Raw genomic sequence first — 21,419 nt, 5'->3', positions numbered from 1 at the left:
AGCGTGTCCATATCCATGTAGTGTTCTAAGTTCATGGTACACGGTACACCGTGGATGCGACTATAGCATAATAACAGAATTATACGAAGTGAATACCGGCTAGCATAGAACATTTTATAAATTAACATTTATTTTAAGAATTGTTTGATGTATTGCTTAGACATCGGTACTCCTTTAACGTGTAGCTTTATTTTATAAAAAAATAAGAAGATGTTCAAAAAGTATGTGCGTCATTGTGAGTCTGTTAAAAATACATAACCTCTATTCGCTAATAAATTATGGTTTTATTTAACATTTCATTAGATTCGATGAAAAAGACAGTGTTTCTGGAATACAACAATTAAAGTCATCAGTACAAAAAGGAATACGTTCGAAACTCCTAGACCTTTATCCTCATTTGGAAAGTCACGTGGACACGATTATTCCAAAGAAAGATTCTTTCCGAATTGTAAAATGGTAAGGCATCTTAGAGCGAATATTTTCGATAAATTAACAACTAAAAACATTCATATCTATTTTTACATGTTAGTCACGATCATATAGAGATTATTGTAAATACGGCAGGAGACCTCTTATTTTTCCGTCAACGCGAAGGACCTTGGATGCCCACCTTAAGATTATTACATAAATGTGAGTAAGAAATGATTAGATCTTTTAAAAATTTTATAGAAAAGAAATGATAAAGAAAGTTCATATATCGTTGTATATTTATATTAAAAACTTTCAGATCCATTTTTTTTACCAATGCAACAAGTTGATAAAGGTGCTATCCGGTTCGTTCTTAGTGGAGCGAATATTATGTGTCCAGGTTTAACGTCGAAAGGTGCAAAGATGACACCTGTAGAAAAGGGAACAGTTGTTGTATCCTTTGTTAAAATATTTTAAGTTACATATGTTGTTTACCAATCTTAATATTTCTTAGTCTATTGAATTCTTAATCTAAGATGTAGGCTGTTATGGCGGAGGGCAAGCAACATGCTTTAGCTGTCGGTGTTACTACATTATCAACAGAAGACATGTAAGTAATGGGACACATGATGTTTTTATATACAAAATGTATAAAAAGTGCTAGGTATACTATGTATAATAAATGTAATTTACAGAGTTAAAGTGAACAAAGGAGTGGGAATAGAGAATTGTCATTACTTGAACGATGGATTATGGCAAATGAAACCTGTGAAGTAAAAGACTGATGTATACATTGTTCAAAATTTAATCGTGTGCGAAACCATGTTTGTTGCACAAATACGTTTTCTGGAACTTTTGAAAGTTACACGTCATGCTGTGAAGCAACAGTTTCTAATCACAGTACTGCTACTCAAAATAAAAAAAAATTAATTAATGCATTTTTATTGTACAAACTGAATGAATATGACAATTTTATTATAGTTGTTTAAATGCATCAATATTATTCGAATGTAATGTTCTACAGTTTACATAAATTCAAAGCAATTCTATAAATAGAATTATGTAATTATAAAAATATAATTAACCAGACCCTGATTTAATGTCTACTTGACCTTCTTGATTGTCTGAAGAAACAGAACGTTCGTTTTCGCAATGTCCTGATGCCGGAGAATAAGATGAATTGTTAGCATCGGATGTTGGTGCAGAAGCAGTGTTTGAACCAGGCACACTGTTATTAGTAGTATTATTTTCTCCGACGGCATGAGGAGATTGTGGATGATAATGTGGACTGTGCGGGCTATGAGGACCATGAGCATGAGGACGGCCCATTGCGTGTGGTGAATACTGTGAATATGGTTGATGATAATAGGGATGTGGATATTGAGGGTATGGCTGATGATATGGTTGCTGCTGTGAATACGTATAAGATGGATGTGGAGGTCTCGGAGTTAATGGGACATTTTGAGCTTGTTGAGTTGGTCCTGGTTGATATTGTTGACCATAGCCTTGGTTTGGTGGAATCATCTGAGGAGTATGTGGATTAGAAACAGGGCCTTGTGGTGGAAGCACCTGTGTTCCCTGAGTTCCTTGTGTTCCTTGATGCGGCGGCATTGAATGATTAGCTAACATTCCTTGTTGATGAGGAGTATGCTGCACGGAAGGAGCTGGCGAAGAAACCGGAGGCATAGTAGGCGCATTTGCAGTAACACTTGCATTTGCAGGTGCGCTTGAATTTATGTTGGATGGTGCTGCTGTTGTCGTAGTAGTAGATTGCGGTGGTTGCAAAGGAGATGGTTGCGGTTGTGGAGCCACTTGTTGTGGATGCTGTTGATGTGGCTGAGATGTCGGTTGTTGATGTTGTTGAGTTGAGGGAGGCTGTTGCGATGGTTGCGGAGGCGGTGGTGGTTGTTGTGGCTGCTGCTGTTGTTGTTGCTGCTGCTGTTGTTGTTGTTGCTGCTGTTGTTGTTGTTGCTGCTGCTGCTGCTGTAGAGGAGGTGGTGGCGTTTGTTGTTGCTGCTGTATTGGACTAACAGTCCCACAATATATTCCAGAGCTAGATGTATGTTGATTTGAATTTCCTTGAGCTGGTGGAAGCTCAGGTTTGTTATCAGTGTACGGTGGAGAAGATGTTTCCTTTTTTATTTCATTCATAGCCTTTTCTGTTCCATTTGACTTTTTATCTATTGCTTCGTGTTCGGCAACCTATAATAAATAATCATGAGTGGACGTCTAATGATAAGTACATTTAATAAAGAAAAAAAAATTAAAAGTACATAATTACTTACATCAGATGGAGTTTCATCATTGACTGGAGCAGGGGTAGGAGTAGGCGTTGAGTTTGGAGTTGATTCACTCGATGCTGGTCCATCTGAACGATTTTCTTCCGTTCCTTTCAATCTATCTCGTCTAAGTGCTTCATACTGCCGCTCTACCATTTTATTGAATGTTTCTTCGTCTACTGCAGGTTTACAGTGCTAAAAGAAAATTTTGATTGGTTATTTTATTCGAGTTATACTTCCGTAAACGAAAATTGAAAATTTACTTTTTTCAATTCTTCTTGAAATATTTCGCTTGTTTCAATAAATTTACGTTTCTTTGCTTCGAACTTTTCTTCTATTTGTTGCAATTCTGCTTCTAGCTTTTTCTGTAAGTTTTTCATAATTTAGCGTAACAACTATTAATTGATAATCAATGTTTAAAAGTTCACATTACATTACCTGATGCATTGTCAACGATTGCACTTGACGTCGCAATACTTGCATTCGTTGTGTAGTAACAACAGAGCGAACATCAGGAACCACAGTATCACTGAATATTTCATTAATAAGACGATGATTTCTAGTATACCGAGAATATGCAACATGTTTTACAGAATATCCATCATCCTGATCTATAAAATAAAATACATATATAATTTTAAATAAATATATATATATATATACACATTTGCATACCATCATCATCTTCTGCAGGTAAGATATCTATTCTTCTATCTTGAGCTGCTTGACCTTTAGTACTGCCTGATGAACGTTCATGACTTTCTCGATCGTCATTATTTTGTTGTGCAGCACACATCGCTACTCAAGAAACGAGATATCAGTAGGTTGTATATAAAACTATATATTTTTATCTATTTTTGCAATGTTTACCTGATTTTCCTCTATTCTTAGCAGCAATATAAGCTAAATATGCAGGTGAATTGTGATAGGTTTTTAAACTTTTTTCATATTCCACCTGTTTGGAATACAAGAAGTTAATGTTTCTTGTTTATGAAACGTTCAACAAAAACATCAATGTTCTTTATACCTTTTCTGCTTCGTACATCTCGATAAATTCTGTTTTGTCTTCTTCTGGTAAATCTCTCCACATTTGACCAATAATCTTTCCTATTTCCCATAGTTTTAATTCTGGATTTTGAGCTTTAACTTGATCCCATACTTTTCTACTGTATCTCATGTAAGGCATGAGAGGTTTTTCTGGTGGCTTAGGCGGTTTCGGCATGCGAGAATCAGCCTAATTGAACAATAAACAAATGAATTTTGCAAATTTGTAAAAGTTGTACTGTAATTTAACATGTTCCATGCCACGTGTACCACTCTTCGTATATGCTGATGTGTTTTTTTAATGTGCTAAAAACATATATTTTATAACAAGTTTAACACTATAGAATATATTTCCACTAAAAGAATGAGGCATTATACAAAATGCAGTACAGAACAAAACACATAAGCTTGTTTAATTGTCGAGTAAAAATGGCTCGGCATGGAACTTGTTAAAATTATATTATTAAAAGTTGACAATTTTGTTTTCAATTTGCCTATGACTGAATACATACATTTGTGTTTTTTCCAACCTTTTGTGGTGTAAATCCTGGATGGCTATGAGGTGTTTGTATAAATGGGCTTTGTGTATCTTTCTATAAATTATCATAAAAATTAATTGTTTCATTATATCAATACTTATTTAATTTGGATTGAGTATTTACTTACACTATTCGTGGAGCTATTGCTAGTTCCACCGGAAGCTCTAAGACGTTCTGTAATTCAAATATTTTCCAAATTTCAGTAACTTTAAAAAACATATTAAATAATAGATTACAAAAATACATTAGTAATGCTTACGATTTGATGCAACGATGTTTGATGTAGCCATTGCTACTTGTTTATAGTTTGGTGGCAAAGCCATTTTGTACAAGGATACGTGAAGAAAAGTTTGACTTTTTCCACGATCAAACCAATGAAGTTAATAATCGACAATTATTAATGGCCATATATCATAAATGATTATAAAAAAACCAGCTTCAAGCCTTCATAAGATGTTCCAAACTGTGCTAAATACTGCGTGTACGCGACCGTTACTAATAGGGCAATTCTAATGTCACGGTATAAGATATTATTTTTATTCTAATCTTAATTTAGAACTATACTTTTATTTCTTTTGCGGTTCTAGTATATTTTTTGATCACATGAACAATAAAATTGTTAAACAATCGGCATTTTTTATAATTCACAGGATTCACTCCGGCGTTGTCACCTTCTTGTGATTTACCACAGAATATATTTTATTTAGAGAGGCTTGAAACAACATGAATTAGGCTTTGGCATGAAGCGCCACTACCGAGAGTCAAATGTACTATGTACTTCCCTTCACCTCGCGATCACCCTCGGAGCTCCATGCTTTGCCTCACTTTGCCACGCCACCAATCAGAGCAGAGATATTGGTGCAGCAAGATTCTGAAAAATCAATGTATAACACGTATATTTATGTATATTTTGTAACTCGAAGGACACGTCCTGGAGTCTTGTTGTTCGGAACAGATTGTTTCGGTATATTCCCGCCAATATAACTGCTCTGACACATTATATTTCAATTATTGATGAACAATCAAGAGTATTGGATATTCATTACAGCAGCAAATGATTCGTACCGCTTTCCCTATAAGACGCAATGTAAATTTCGGCACGAACTATTTGCTCTTCCTAAACTATAGACTTATAGAGATAGACTGCGCGGCCTGTACGAAGCGTTGAAGCCTGCCATGGCGGCTGGTTGTATATCTATCTCACTCGCACACCGATAGTTGGTGGGGGCGCAGCGAACCAGTCACACACACACACCCAACTCGAACTTCCTACGCACTCCCCACTTTCATTGGGCGAATCTCTCCCCACCAACTCGTCAATTAGAAAGAGAGCTTACGACCACAACAGGCTCTCTCTCTCTCACTCATTATACCCCAGCCGCCATGGCAGGCTTCAACACTTCGTACAGGCCAACAGGCCGCGCAGTCTATAGTCTATCTCTACAAGTCTATGGGTTTTTCTGCCAGCAACAAGCGTTGCTTCTGTTGATGCAGCTGCCCGGCCAAAACCGAGCATTTTGCTTACTGGGTTTATCGTAGAAACTGGTTTTTGCAATGTCCGAGTTTGTAATAATATTGGAGATCGCGAAGCATAGTTCCCTACTCGCATGTACGGTGAGAATTTGAAAAATGAAGTTTTCTAATATGCGAGTGGTAGAAAATGGGTAAAAAACCCCGCCTGTTAGTGTTGCCGCACTGCACCCTGAAACGACTGCCCCTGAGTACTCGCAACCGGTGTGGCTGCCCCTGATTACTCGCAGCTATTGCTCCCTCTAATAGAATTGCATAATAAGAAATTGAAGTGCACGGGAGTTTTCCATCGTCGCTGCATATTTGCCGCCATTATTATGAACTGCTCGCAATTGTTTCGAGAAACTTATTATTCATTATTTATATGTAGATTAGCGTTGCGAAATAATGATTCGCGGCTTGGCTCCCTTGTGTCTTTTAATTCGAAAAGAACTCATCCACTTCAATCATATCCTTCAACATGTTCCATACTGCACTTTTTAAAATGCCTCATTCTTTTGGTCGGAATATATTCTACAATCTTAAACTTGTTATAAAATATATTTATTTAGCGCATTAAACAAATATGTCACCGTGTACTACGTGGAACGGTCTACTTCTGTACCTTGTCTATGATTTCTATGGTTCATTATTCTTCTAGAAATGCCAATTTGTTCAAGTGTTTATTATGAAGCTCGACAAATAGGCGATCAAAAGATCACATATTACTAATTACATGAGAACTACATTCATGTGTTTACAGGCATCAAATCTCTATTCTTCTTATGTCTACTTATAGGTTTGCAATTAAATCATTATAGAAAATACGAAAATGCAATCGTGTTTTTTAAATGCACGTTCTTTTTACAAATCCGTCTCGTGTTCTCCGGTATCCGCGGGGACAGTTTTCAGGAAGTAACACCGAGTTTATTTCATGTGCCACGCCCGCTTGATTTAAAATGTCACACTTCACGAATGTTGCATCGTTTACCTAAAATATTGTTATGATTAGCAAAATGTTCGATTCTATTAATTTATTTTATCGTATTTGTACAGAGTAACTCACCAATATTTTATCATTCTTCCTCGCAACGTTCACCGTATTTTCCTTCGTTTTTACAGCATACTGGAGATTGGGCATAAAACTTTCAGAAAGCATCATATTATCCACAATATGATTTTTCACCGTCTGAAAAATAATAAGTAGACCAAGTTTACTAACTCCTAAACAAAAAACATTATTTTATCTTTAAAATAAGAATTGTTATGATCAGGCAGCGGATTTGATGAATCTATGGCAAAAATGAGTAGGTGTAATATAAAACAGTAAGGACATTAGAAAAATTTAAAAACACTTATTTTATTTTCAACCTGTCAAACGTATTAAGAATGAAAATTTTCTATTTCACTCTAGTTTGTTGGTATTTAGGTAGAACATTTTCATTTTGCATAAAAATCCGCTGTCTAGTAATGATAATTCAACGGAATATGAGCAATTAACATCTGTTTACTTATATGTATACTTAATTTGAGTACTTCACTTATTATGTATATTACGTATGTCGTATGTCGTTGTTTCACTATACCTTTGTTAAATAATTATTATCTTCTAACAGCTTCCGAAGTTTAACGTTTCCTAGTCGTCTAAATGCGTCATCCGAGGGAATAAAGTACGTGCACGAAGAATTTGCGCGATGGAAGTTATTATATATATCCGGTTGAACACCTTTGATCCTTTCGATTGCATCTAACCAAATGCTGCAACAGTTTTGCATTTACTTGTCTCTTAGACGTGAATTATTCGCATGTACTCTTTTACGGTGCACAAGTGTATCTTAACTCTTAGCACTCGAGTGGTGACTCTGAGTCATCACTAAAAATTACTGTACAATTACTAAACATTTAAATATTATACGAGGTATTGTATCAATTCCATACCCATAAAATGAGAAAAATCATATAGAATGGAATTGTTTTAGCTAGGAAGAAATGTTTAACTTTCAAGTTAAAGTAGCTCCAAGTGCAAAGGTTTAAAATAGAATGATGGCATCTCGTCCATATCTGATAATTACACTACACTTACACTTCCTTAAGTAGTTTCTTTATATAGATTAAGTACTACGGATCTTTATGCATTGGTGGCTTCTAAAAATGGTCAGAAAAGTGTAGAATATAAAACTCGACAGAATTTGGTACAATTTTTAATTAATTCAGATCTGCAAAGGTTATTACTCCACAGGAAATAAGATTCTGTTTTATTCTAATTTCTTCAAATTCGCCTATAAAAATTGAAAATTGCATAAACACCCGCTCTCTATTGACTATAATTCCAACTTTTATTTTCGATGTACCTAAAGTTGCCCTCCTTCCTCAGGATATAGTCCAAAGATTCCTTTGCTGGATGCAATACGTGACTGATCACGTGTAAAACACCGTTGCTGCATCCTTTATCAGCTTTCACAATGAGGGCGTTCTCCACACCGAATGTACCTCGATACACTTGGAAGCGTAGAGGAATTCCTACCTCGAGGGTCCTGGCTACCTGTAATAAGTTGTAATTTCACGAGCGTGTGTTCCACGAAGCGTGGTAATGTTTAATAAATGTGGGTAACTCGCTTGATTGCTGCATATCTCGTTCGTAAAGTACGTTCCCGTAACTACATGATTCAACACGAAGTCACGAGCGCTCTTCTGATTTCTCTGCAATGCCACAAGTTGTTGCTCGGACAGAGCTGCAAAAGAATGTTTAGCACAATGAAATCGGAACTATCATTAATTAAAAGCTTATAGAAAGAAAAATTAGATGTCGCGACCACTATAGCATGATTCTGCATCTCTGGATCTGTGGAGATCTGTTAGAAAAATGCCGAAGGTCAAAATTGTTTTTTACCTCATCATATAGTACTCATCGCAACGAACAAAAGTCTTAATGGAACCATGTGTCTCATGTGAACCGTTCTCTTAGAAAACGACTTTAAAGTTTCGTAACTATTTTATTTCACATGTCTACAGGGTGTACCAAGATGGTATAAATGTGGAGGGGATGATTCTACATGTGATAATATAAGGAAAATTTTTTTCATTTGTCTCCTCCTTACCGAGAAATTTGAGTTTGATAATTCGAGGAACACGCGTGCTATTGAATAGGAATCGTCTGACGCGTCTGTTCATGACCGACTCATTCTACTTCTTAAGAACGCAGGGCCCACGAACTTGTAGTGAATTTTCCACTTATTTTCCCGTGTAGGATCATCCCCTCCACTTTATACCATTTTAAGACACCCTGTAGTCATATGGAATGAAACAGTTGGCGGATCTTTAAAGTCGTTTTTTAAAAGAACGGTTGGATACAGTAGAAAAGAATTTTGACTTTGGGATTCAATGTTAAGATCAATTTTACGGTCCATTTTTTTTGTAACAAATCTCCACCTATCTAGAGGTGCAGAATCACCCTATACTGGTCGTGACATATAATTTTGAGACACCCTGTACATTGCATAGCTGTTTCGGACGGAGCGAACATCGTGAAATGTTGTAATCGCCTCAGACTCTTTTCTAGACCAGCTGTTCTAATTATTCCCAAAAATGTGAACAGTCCTTCTTCCTTCACCAACTCCAAAATTGATTTTGCTAGAGAGCAAACGAATACGGAGATATTAGAAAAGATTTTTATGAATGAACAGTTGAAAAATTTCTTCGCAGTGAACGTGAACTACCTCGGTCAGGAAGTAGAACACGATCCAGGATATACAGGAGTCCATTTTTTCCGTGATACATTTCAGTTTTTAAATTCGCCTGATTCACAATAGGACCGTGTGGACCGCAATTCAAAGTCAATTCTTGTTGATGTATCGTGATCGCGCGATACTCCGAAATTACGTTTGGTACACACACAGGATGCGTAACGATGTGATATGCAATTAACGCTGCGGAACACACATAATGTATCGCATAAACGAGGAAAATCTAAAAGAACCGTTTTCAATAGAAACTTCATACCATTTAGTGCATCAGAATTGGTCATCATGTCGTTCAACTGTTGTTCCGGAATATGGCGGAAAGCTTCATCCGTGGGCGCAAAAATTGTACACGGTACATCGCTGTACCTAATTCTATTACCTAATTCGCTGTTCTCAAGTGCTCTTAGAAATATCTCGAATCTACCATCTTTTGCGGCAAGTTCAATTATATCCGAATTTTCTGCTAGAGCAAGGTCCAGTACCCCATCGATTACGTGCACAACGCCATTCGTGGAAAATTGATCTTTGCGAACAATTCGATGACAATTTACTGTTTCCATCTGCACAACACACACGAATTGGACAATTAATATAGACGCTAATTACTAAACTGCGGATCTTTATGCGAAATAAAAAGTGTATGCATCGATTGCAAGAAATAGAAACTAAATTCTGCTAAAAAAGTGCTTTTATTTCCTTCGTACCATCGATATTTGAATCATTTAAACTATTATTAAGTTTAGACAATATTTCAAATCCTAGATTTTTCTGAGAAACGTATTTATATTTTGCTCTCACTTTTTCTCCACAGCCAATAGGTACATTATCTAGATTTTGAGCAAAATCTGTAACTAATTTAATTGAATCTTTTAATGCTAACGTATTCGATTCTAATTTCGTTATTGCAACTGGCAAAATGGAAAAATTAGCTTCAATAAATGCTAAATCGTCAGTAAGATCTTCACTTTTTAGAATTTCTCTTGTGCTGTCTTGATACATGCTAAGTACACTTTATTTTTTGAAGGATTTAACAATCTGGAAATAAAGGAGAACTTGACTATTTGGCACAAAATTAATAATTCATTTAGTCTTAATGAACTGAAGGATTTTACTGACTTCCCTAATAGCATGCACATGTTTTGCGTAAAATATCGCCGTTTTTATGCACGTTCCCCTTCGTGTTACGTTCACTTCTGGTGGTAAAGGAGCATTTGGTAGCTTTTCTTTGTATTTCTATTCTACGTGGAACTTTCAAGAATATTTGTTTTACAGAAGCTATTAATTTATTGACCAAAGGAAAGTGTATTCGTGCTATTGTGTGCAATCCACGTGCTACACATGTTATATGTACCATATTGAGATAAAATAATTATTATTATTAATAATACAATAATATTATGAACTGTTTCTTAGATCGTGTTATACAGAAAGCGGTAAGCGGTAGAGCAATTTATTTTTGATTATTATTACATAAGGAAAGCAAATAATATGCATAATATGGAAAAAATATGCAAAATATGCAAAAAAAACATGCACTATGCACAACACATGCTGTATGCAAAATAAAAAATATATTTTTGGAATCATCTAATCATGGTATAAATTTCTGTCCAGCTCCCATTTGACTACCCATTTTCTATAAAAATATGCATTTGCATAAACATCCGCGGTCTACTAATTACATTTAACGTGGAAAATACTTACTCCGCTGGAAAATTTATTGATTCTCAAAACATTTCCGTGCAATCTCGATGGAATTAAAAGATTCGCCTGCCAGTGATTTGACAGTATGCGTCTGTCCGCTATATGATTTGCGATCAGATTTATATAGTTATTACCATCCAGCAACCATTCTGGCAAAATTCCTTTTATCCTCAAGTAAGTCTAAAATATTTAATAAAGATATTAAACGAAAGATTAGCTCTTCGAATAGTGTCCTTATTCATTTCATCCGCTTATTGACTCCCAATGCGTTCGGATATAATTGTTCTACTCTACAGAGTGTCGCGGTATTGATGGTACAACTGTGGAGGGGATGATTCTACTTGAGAAAATAAGTCGAAAATATGCAATGAATTTTTATCATTTGACGCTTTGTATTCGAGAAAATCGAGTTTGAAACGGCGAACACGCGTTCTACTGAATAGGGATCGTCTGGCGTGTCTGATCATGACCTACTGATTCTACTTCTTACTGCACGCAACTTGACGGGTCCCATGGAAATCGCCGACAATATTTCATCGACAACGATTTTAGTCGACAACAGTATTATCCGATAGTAACATCGTTTCTAAAGATGGTGCTGATATTATTTTCTTTAACTATTCTGCACTGACACTTTTACTCTTGTATAAAAATACATTATTACGCTATAAGAAGTTAGATACAGTCGGTTAACGTTGTTGTCAAGCGATGTTAATATCGAATAATGCTGTCGTCGACTAAAGTCGTTGTCGGTCAAAGTCGTTATCGGTTAAAGAGCTTGTCGGCCAAAGTTATTGTCGGTCAAATCTGGAGTCGATGAAATATTGTCGGTAAAAACAGTGTCGGTGATTTTCGACTGACACTACTAACTAAACTACTAACGATTGAACTTGACGGATCTTCAAAGTCGATTTTCTCGAAAACGAAGCCTCGAACGAAAAAATTTATTCCGTATTTTCGACTTATTTTCTCATGTAGAATCACTCCCTCCATGATTGTACAGTTACGTTGTGCGGTTAATACTGGGACACTATCTGTATATCAAACTAACATCAAATGCTTGTTCGGAGGGAACAAAAATTGTGACGGGAGGACCATTTTGTAATTCTTCCGCCAAGTTTGATGTCTCGAGCAATCTTGCAAATTTTGTAGATCCCACGCGTCTTGTAGTCTCAATAACGTCGGTTAATGGTTTTACTAAAAATGTAATGATAACATGATTAAAATATACAAGTAAAGAGTGTCGAATATAGACGACAGAATTGACCACGATACCTCCTGTGCATCCAGGATGTCCTGCGACTCTATAATACCCCGCACAACAGTCATACCTTACGGATCTGTAAAACAAAAGCATTCGTTGAAATATTCAAACAAGTTCCATAAATATAAAGCACAATTAAACTTACGTCTGCTTGCCACAAATCTTTCGAGGATTCCACTCTCTGTGCTCGGTGTAATAATTGTAATTTATGTCGTCGTTCACCTCTACAGCGCATATATTGGGTCTGCAGTGACAAAAATTACACACATATTACTAGACAACGGATCTCTATGCACAATCAAAATTTTTTACCTGATTTGCAACGAAATGGAGTGAAATAGACATTTTTTTCTTTCTTAATATGTTCAATAGGTTAAAAAACAGAATTATTCAATTCTTCCAATGATTTTATTATTTTAAATTACATCTACTCGTCTTTATCATAAATGCATCAAATCCGCTGTCTACTTATTAGCCAAATATTTGATTATTTAGTAGAATTTTTAAATATTATTTTACCGTTCTAAGTCGAAATGTTTAACAAGACAATATTTAGTTTTATACTGAGTACTGATGAACGTCTTCGTTCTAGTATCCCTGGTAAAAAATATTCAATCAAACAAATCAAGCGTCTACTACCGTAATTATTCGTATGTAAATGTTAAAACTTGTCATATATAAAGAAAATATTCATACAAAAATGAGTATGCTTGTTTTTTCGTGATATAGAAAATGAAAAAACTAGACACTGATTTAAGGGAGGATTTATTAATCTCCCTCGAGCGTTCAGAACATTTCTCTGGCTATGTCTATCGTAATCTTTATTGTTAGAAATATTACAAAGCGTTCTATTGCTCCGTTACGTTATTTAAACTTTTTTGTAACATTCTCATAATGAAGTAGACAATGTTCACAATGTTTATATTTGACAAAAAAACAATATTTTTCTAAAATAGCATTACCTCTTATACCATATTTGTCTAATATTATATGTTGTACATGCGCCCAAATAATTCATTCAGCAATTATGTTCACGAGTTTGAACGAATATTTTCTCTGCTAGGGGTAGTATATATTCCTAAAGTATACAATTTATTAAAGAAATCGAAAATTCTTTTAGATGTCTCTCTTTGATAGAAACCTACTCGTGAACATCGTATAAAATTTAATATGGTGTCAAATATTATTAAGAAATATTAAATTCTCACCCTTCTCTTCGCGTATTGTTAATATTCCACCACGGACTCTTTCGAACCGCACAAGTCGCGCCGAACATCACTGATAACGTTAATATTTTAATCAAATGTCTGTCAAACATGATTTAGCCAGAAAAATACGAAAACCAGTACAAACTTATTTGGCTGAATGTAAGCGTTCCATGGAATCGCCCGGAATCGCGACAATTTATATCTTAAAGGATGTACTCCCTCTCCCTGTCATCTTGAGTTTATACGTCTGTTGAAACTCGTATCGATGTTATCTTTCTTATTTTTCGCGGAGCGTTTAATAAATGCATTTGACATCTGCTGAGAATCATGCGGTAATATGATGAATTGAAACACAGATTTGACTGTTACGAAGTAGTTAGGGACAGCCAGGGAATATCATACATCATGTTCATCAAACATCGCAGACGCATTACATGTATTTAATTGTTCGAAAAGCACGCTACGTAAAGTAAAAACTAGAGACCTTGACATATTTTTAAACATTTCATCAACTAATTGTTCTGTAGATTTTTAGTAATTTCTTGGAACTTCTCGAAACTTTGTGAGTATACATGTGTTCTTTTTTACCTTTAAATTCATTGAAACTATAACGAGCATCCTATCGAGATAAGAATCAGTGTATTCTTGCATTACACGTGTGCACTATCTACAGTGAACCCGATATTGCTCTACATATAGACATCACTCATAGCCATCATTACTAGAGGAATTACGTTACCTCCCAACGGATATACAAAGGGGCCCTATAAATTGACCAGTATCCTACATGCTTTCAAAATAACCTACAACGAGCGTTCCAATTGCGATCTGTGTTTTTCACGAATACGCTGAAAGTTCGTTCAAGTATCTCATGGTCGTTTATAGATTTACCAACAGATCTCAAGGCGAGCGTACATCGTCTATTATACACTAATTTGATGAGCAGAAATTTACGAAGGCGAAACGTGACTATGCAATTCGCAATTGAGGGATCCACAGAAGATCCGTAGTCCTCAGAGTTGCTTCCATGAATTTCAATATCGGCCAAGGCTGCAGAAGTGGGATAATCATCTTTCGCGAACTAGGTCTATCGCCAAACTTCTTCGTGCGTTGTAGCAAATCGTTTCATAGATCGATCGTGCAGTAGATAACTATGTTGTCTTTGAAACGATACGTGTATGCAACAACTATGCACCGCATACGACTATCGGTCACGTTGTTTTTGGCCGCAGAGCCATGATGCGTTAGCTCATTAAGATTCGACGATTTTCAACAGGTGGCTACGTACTATAAAATTGTATATTTCACTGGAATTCGTATCACTAACCATAACTCGATTATGTTGGTGAAAAATGGCCAATTAGCATTTTAGAACCGGTTTATTTCGATGTATACAGTTTGTTCTAGAAACCAGAGTGTCGACTAACAATTGATTAAACAATTGACAGAGCAATTGGAGAAGAACTAGACCGCAAATAAAGGTAAACGCGGGCACGTCTTGCTGGAAGCGATGTTCTCCGATCTATGAGTCGAACGGTAAATAAACACGGAGTGCTGCGATATACTTTGATCGTTTGAAAAGGGGTACGCGTCAAGGGATGAACCGTTCGCGTTCTCCATTTAGAGCAATTTAACCGATGCCGTGGATCCAATCGACACGGGTCTATTTCTACGCGAAACAGACTCGCGTGGTACATATTTTTCTCCCTTCTGCTTATTCAGTGCCGTGCGACCCGTCGCGATGAGTGCCTTCTTCCTGTAGCCGGCCATCTCTTTCGCTCTTGGTCCAGCCTCCCTTTCCTCTATCGGTGTGCACCCTGTCCCCTCTCCCGCGCTCTAATCAGCTTCCTGGATGGGGCACATTATCTACGTGACGACGGATCGTAACTACGCGATACCTAGCCAAGTCCCGGGGTTTCGATCATACGGTAGTCCGGTAGTCACTCGGCTGTCCATCGCGCGTAAAAGACCCGCCAAGATCCGCGGTTACAGATGTGTCGCTGAGCTTGTTACACGATTCCGCGGTATCCAGTGCAGTGATCTTGGAACGGTGCGTCGGTTACTACGGACTCAGGTGTGACCTTCTCTGAAGGACCGATTCTTCTAAACGTTCTATCGACCCGTAATAAAGTCCTCCGCTGCTCGATCTAGTGTTTATTAACCATTAGAATCGTTTTTAGCACGTAGGTTACCTAACGGAAAATAGGCCTCGACTTAGCGTATTTTAATGCACCAGAGAACGCAAAGGACACTTGCATCGTACTCCAGTTTGTATGACGATAATCCTTTTTCGTTTGTAAAACACAGATGCCACGGCGGTTGAGGACCGCGGGATGGTAGAAAACGTGTTCATGATCTTCCTCGTGCCCAGAGGAAGACTTTTCAAGGACTCTTAAAGCGACCTGTTACCGAATTAACCGCAATGTCGTTGACGCAACGTATATCCGGGGCTGTTGCAGTTCTCAGGGGTACTTCGGAGATTAAGGAAACTCACACGTGAGATTCGTGGACCATTCGACCATTATCCGTCGCATCTATCTTTTCACTTACCAGGAACGATTTCCAGGTCATGTGTCGACGAGATCGAGAAGATACCGACCGAGGACGAGAGCAAAGTGCGTCATCAGATGACGCCGCTCGACAGATTGCAAATCGTTAGTAGCAACCCTATTATCTTCCGAAATTTTCCTCTTGCTCGATCGTATCTAATGTGTTCGCATCGATCATGAATTTGACTGCAGGTAGTGGATTGGATACAAGAAAACTTGCTTCTTGTCCTTACGGTGACTGGAGTCTTCTTGGGATTGATTCTGGGATTTCTTGGTCGGTTAGCGAATCCCTCGCCACCGTCCATCGCTCTCTTCAGTTTTCCTGGAGAACTCCTTATGCGATCGTTAAAGATGTTCATATTGCCGTTGATCGTTTCTTCGCTTGTCTCCGGTGATTAGATTCAACGTCTCGCAATCTGTTAGACTCGCGGAAAAACGTTTCCTTTTGTATCTGTTCCTTTTATCGTTCACCAGGAATGGCGCAGCTGGACGCAAGGAGCTCCGGTCGAATGGGCTTCAGAGCTTTGACGTACTACACGGTGACGACCGTTCTCGCGGCAATGATCGGTATTTTAATGGTGCTGGTGATCCATCCTGGTGATCCAAGTATCAAGTCCACGATAACCGCGCCTAGGCCGGATGATACGAAAGTCTCCACGCTGGACGCGATTCTGGACATAATTAGGTACAGAGGAGACGCGGGGCATGATGTCCGCGATCGCCAGTAATGAGTATCATATTTTAGAAACATGGTGCCGGATAACTTGATGCAGGCGTGCTTCCAGCAAGCGCAGACCACTTATGTAAAGAAGAAAGTGCTGATCGTAGGGAGCGCGAATCAGAGCGATTACGTCCTAGAGCCAACATTAATCTATAAAGATGGAACGAACGTGATGGGCATGATAGTGTTCTGCATCACGTTCGGCCTTGTCGCCGGTCAGCTCGGTCCACGCGGAAGATTGATGGTCGACTTCTTCGTGGTGCTGAACGAAATAATTATGAAACTCGTCAGTATCGTTGTGATGTGGTAAGCGGGCGAGTCGAAACATAATTTCACGTTTGGTACTCTTCTCCCTGCATTCAGTGATTAGACGAAGCAATGTCGGCTCTAGTCTTAATGTCACGCAGGTACTCTCCATTCGGCATCATGTGTCTGATAGCCGGGAAAATAATGTCGATCACCAATTTGGCGGCAACCGCGCAGATGTTGGCTCTGTATATGGTCACAGTGATCCTTGGTCTACTGATCCACGGTATAATCACCCTACCCGCAATATATTGGTTCTTAACACGTAAAAATCCCGCTGTGTTCTTCAAGGGTATGTTACAGGCTTGGATCACAGCTTTGGGGACGGCGTCCAGGTAATTGATTCATGAAATCCCTTTACCCTCCCGGGAACTTTGTAATTGCCATCGTATTGGTGGTTTCAGTGCGGCAACTTTGCCAATAACTTTCCGCTGCCTCGAAGAAAATAATAAAATCGATCCTCGAGTGACTCGATTCGTGGTAGCGGTCGGTGCTACAGTCAACATGGATGGAACCGCACTTTATGAGGCCGTCGCTGCGATTTTTATCGCCCAAGTAAATGGAATTTCATTAGGAATAGGTGAAGTTATAACTGTAAGGTGCGTAACCATCCGTGTAAACGTGTGTTACAGCTAATTACATCGTTTAGTTTCATTTATGTTTGCTTTCGTAGTCTTACGGCTACCCTGGCAAGTATAGGGGCGGCAAGTATTCCCAGCGCTGCCTTAATAACCATGCTAATTGTACTCACTGCTCTGGGATTACCCACGAGCGATGTTTCCTTGCTGTTTGCTGTCGATTGGCTATTGTGAGTTCTTTTTTCCTGTTCACAACTTCGAGCAGATTGTACATTCCTTTTTTTTCTTCAAAGGGATCGCATCAGGACATCCATAAACGTTCTGGGCGATGGTTACGGAGCTGGGATAGTGTACCATTTGAGTAAAGACGACCTAGATAAAATGGATCAAGAACGAAAATTAGAAGGCCTTGAAACGGGTACACCTCTTGAGGATATCTCGGAGAGTTGTCGATGCGTGAGCGCACAATCTCCTGAAGAAAGTTCCGAAACCAAGATCTGATTAATAGGAATGCTGACGTTGTTCCGCGAAGATTTCCTTCACAAGCGACAGCGTAAAAGAAAACTGTGCTCACCTACCCCGCGTTGTTTAGATGAAATTGTTGCAACGGCGAGGAAATTGATAGAGATAACATGTGTTTCACTGCCGAAGAAATCTTGAAACATGAACACCGTTGTAACTTAATTAATTAATGGTACCGTTAAAATCATTGTCAAATATTCAATAATAATATTGTAATGGTCGGATATGCAGAATGCAATAAAAATGTGAGCATGCCAAGTACAAAGCGATAGTGTTATCTATTGTTGACAGCCTGTTTACAATATTATAACGATTGTATCGTTTTCAGTAAGAGTTAATTGAGACTTCTATTGTGTAGACAGTTAAACACAAGTTTGTATGTTCAATTCATTACATGACGAGTATGACGTTCTTTGCTCATACGATTAGTAAAAAGGGAAGCAAGTAAAATATTTTGTTATGGTAATATTTCTCAAGCATTTTCGATGTGTTCATTCACTTGTTACCCATTAGATGATATTTATGTGGAAAAAAAAATGATTAGATTTTATAACATTTTGTTTACAATGTTTGTGTACTGTACCTTGTTATTTATTGTATGTATAGTAAGTATACGTGATCAGTGAAATAAATACACATATGAAAACGAATATTCATTTAGTAATAACTAGACTGCGGATCTTTATGCAAAATAAAAATATTCAGCAACGATTGTGGGCAACAGATGTTAAATACAAATTAATTTGTTAATTAATAACAAGACAACATAAAACTGTTTTTAGATTTTTCTAATTTTTCACAGTTTTATATTTCACCTAGCCTATTTCTTCATAAATGAATAAAAATCCGCAGTCTAGTAATAACATTTAGCAATAATTTCAGTATTCTTCAAGATTCAGATAGCAAACCCAAAGGTAAAGATAGGAGCGGAGACCCATGGGGTTAAAAAGAAACGTATTGGAAGCAACAGCACATTCTGTCGAGAACAGCCACATTGGGCAAATTTCAAAGTTTATTTTGACACATACAAGTTGTATTGTTGTAACGATTTCACTGTTTACATTTCAAACAGGATATAATAACGAACGAAATTGGACAAATGGAACAGTGGAATAGATATATTTTTGAAAGGATTTATCCTATGTACACACATATACAACACATCACGCTGTGCTTTCTCGAGTGTCATTACTCTGGCTAGTAACTTGCAAATTGTTTGTGATATATTTAATTTATTAACGACGCTCCTATTTAGTTAAAAAATATAAATTCTTAGAACTAATTATCCTTTGGATCAGTAGACATGTACCATACCATATAAAAATCTGATTATACATTGAGGAAAATATATAACATACATATTCTAGATATACAGTGGATCCTGGTGAATTGGGACACATCAGATAATTTGTCCCAATTGACCCTTTGCCGTATCATTTTTTTTACAGTTGCAGCAATTAGAACATCTTTATTCCCAAAAATGTAGAAGAGAAAAGAAAATTTATATTTTTTGTAGGGCTACATTTATTTTAATGCTTAAATATTGATTATTAATTATTAAAATTCTATTTCATTTAAAAAGAAAGGCGTAACATTCATATTTATTAGGCTTTGTTTAAAATCTTTATGACGAGCATGACTCGTTAAAATACGGTAAGGGGTTAAGCGACTTACTGTCCTAATAGTATTGTATTCAAGTTAATGTTTCCGTTCCTCAGTATTTGTCCCAAATAAGTAGTATTCCCGATTATGTGGCATACAAAATTATTGGAATCCACTGTATACACAAGCATTTGAATATTTTGAAAGGATACGTCCAAAATAGAACATACGTCTATGACATAGATAATACTTCCTATTAAGAAAAATATGTGTTTCAGAAAGTATGTTGTATTAACCCTTTAACTACTGTGCCAGAGTCACTGATGAGCTCGAGCGACACTCGATTAGAATTAGTGAGGTATCGATGAGAGTCAGAAATGACTCTGGCAATGGAATCTGCGCCGTCAGTAGTACGAGAGTTAAATACTGTCCGTGCCTCTCAAGAAGTCTCCTGGCAGGAATTCGAAAGCAATGTGGCGGCAAGCCATCTGATTGGGTCATTCCATTGGCACTTTCGATTGTAGCTGAAATATTGGCTAAAGTATGTGACGTCACAGCCTAATCATTGGCTGCGAACGAGGACCCCTTTTATCCCTGTGCCGTCTCAAAGTATTTCTTGTGAGGCACGGAGAGTACTTATTTTGTTGATGATCTAAAGGATACAAATAGACCTCCAAAAAATCCACTTGTTAAAAGATTTCGCCTGCTTATAAAGTATTTCTTCCATTGACCCCCAGCTTTTAGTAATAACATTGCCTGTAGAATGTATTGTAGTGCCATGAAAATTGCTTTATTATTTTTCACAAATTATCTTACCCATAATCCGAATACTGCAAAAATGTAGAATCCAAAACCGTATAAACCTGTTAATCCTAATAAACCAGCTGTACCACCTGATAAAGCTGCCATTGATATCCTACAATATTCCACAACAGCAGCATTATTTACAACAGCTGCTTCACTGTATGCAACAATTTCTGTAAAAATCAGGATATTAAATTGCATGACAAGGAAAATATTTGTCATACGAAAAACTGATAGCATTTAAAAAATTCTAAACACAGCGATATCTTTCGTTAAGTAACAAAACATTTTGCACAAATTGAATACATATCTGTTATTGCGATAAGAATGTTATAATTATTTGCTATTAAACAAAAACATAACCTACGCCAGATGTGAAAAGTCTACAATGAGTCTGAGTTTCAAACGTAAAAGAAATGATAATTTAATTTATATTTTGTCTATTTACCTCCTTTCTCTTGCTTTGTTTTGATTTTCCCCAACATTATTGTATTTTTGACTGTATAAATGCACGATTTATATTGATTAACCTAACAAAACATTCGTTGATGATTAAATATGTACAGCGACGACTGAGTTTTGTCGGCTGCTTGTGTCGTCATAATGTCATAACAGTGGCAGTGGCAGGTGGCAGCAGCCAGT

General features: G+C 37.1%; 5 protein-coding genes across 6 annotated transcripts; 2 read left to right on the top strand and 3 right to left on the bottom strand.

The window, feature by feature from the left end:
* Positions 1-24: 24 nt before the first annotated feature.
* Mcts1 (malignant T-cell-amplified sequence 1 homolog) lies at positions 25-1,346 on the top strand. The gene is made up of 6 exons (XM_076420904.1): positions 25-221; positions 304-456; positions 530-630; positions 728-861; positions 951-1,018; positions 1,104-1,346. Exons 1-6 carry the CDS (start codon positions 211-213, stop codon positions 1,183-1,185), a joined length of 549 nt encoding a protein of 182 aa, XP_076277019.1. The 5' UTR covers positions 25-210; the 3' UTR covers positions 1,186-1,346.
* On the bottom strand, positions 1,196-4,975 carry LOC143207439 (uncharacterized). The gene is made up of 10 exons (XM_076420896.1): positions 4,530-4,975; positions 4,398-4,444; positions 4,244-4,324; positions 3,715-3,921; positions 3,558-3,642; positions 3,363-3,485; positions 3,126-3,298; positions 2,951-3,052; positions 2,694-2,882; positions 1,196-2,610 (listed from the first exon to the last, which is right to left on the bottom strand). Exons 1-10 carry the CDS (start codon positions 4,591-4,593, stop codon positions 1,489-1,491), a joined length of 2,193 nt encoding a protein of 730 aa, XP_076277011.1. The 5' UTR covers positions 4,594-4,975; the 3' UTR covers positions 1,196-1,488.
* A 1,380-nt stretch (positions 4,976-6,355) lies between these two features.
* LOC143206974 (transforming growth factor-beta-induced protein ig-h3) lies at positions 6,356-19,192 on the bottom strand. The gene is made up of 13 exons (XM_076419916.1): positions 13,696-19,192; positions 12,633-12,731; positions 12,499-12,563; positions 12,275-12,420; positions 11,224-11,403; positions 9,779-10,079; positions 9,496-9,705; positions 9,272-9,409; positions 8,396-8,511; positions 8,131-8,321; positions 7,366-7,537; positions 6,846-6,968; positions 6,356-6,770 (listed from the first exon to the last, which is right to left on the bottom strand). Exons 1-13 carry the CDS (start codon positions 13,803-13,805, stop codon positions 6,627-6,629), a joined length of 1,995 nt encoding a protein of 664 aa, XP_076276031.1. The 5' UTR covers positions 13,806-19,192; the 3' UTR covers positions 6,356-6,626.
* Eaat-2 (excitatory amino acid transporter 2) lies at positions 15,587-18,636 on the top strand. Of its 2 annotated transcripts, none has more exons than XM_076447811.1 (10): positions 15,587-15,769; positions 16,003-16,191; positions 16,262-16,349; positions 16,437-16,635; positions 16,719-16,929; positions 16,990-17,271; positions 17,373-17,606; positions 17,676-17,870; positions 17,945-18,079; positions 18,143-18,636. In XM_076447811.1, the coding sequence occupies exons 2-10, from the start codon at positions 16,118-16,120 to the stop codon at positions 18,348-18,350; spliced, it is 1,626 nt and encodes a 541-aa protein (XP_076303926.1). In that variant the 5' UTR covers positions 15,587-15,769; positions 16,003-16,117; the 3' UTR covers positions 18,351-18,636. The 2 variants fall into 2 exon arrangements, with proteins under 2 accessions (XP_076303926.1, XP_076303927.1); XM_076447812.1 differs by having other exon boundaries at positions 15,589-15,745.
* Positions 19,193-19,345: 153 nt separating the features above from the next.
* Positions 19,346-21,398, bottom strand: Emc6 (ER membrane protein complex subunit 6). Its single transcript, XM_076447814.1, has 5 exons — positions 21,226-21,398; positions 20,790-20,950; positions 20,637-20,729; positions 20,186-20,205; positions 19,346-19,696 (listed from the first exon to the last, which is right to left on the bottom strand). Exons 1-5 carry the CDS (start codon positions 21,260-21,262, stop codon positions 19,666-19,668), a joined length of 342 nt encoding a protein of 113 aa, XP_076303929.1. The 5' UTR covers positions 21,263-21,398; the 3' UTR covers positions 19,346-19,665.
* Positions 21,399-21,419: the final 21 nt, after the last annotated feature.

The sequence above is a fragment of the Lasioglossum baleicum genome, chromosome 3 (genome assembly GCF_051020765.1).
Source record: "Lasioglossum baleicum chromosome 3, iyLasBale1, whole genome shotgun sequence".
NCBI classification, from domain to species: Eukaryota; Metazoa; Arthropoda; class Insecta; order Hymenoptera; family Halictidae; genus Lasioglossum; species Lasioglossum baleicum.
The sequence above is the reverse complement of the archived record's forward strand: the minus strand, read 5'-3'. Positions and strand labels throughout refer to the sequence as shown.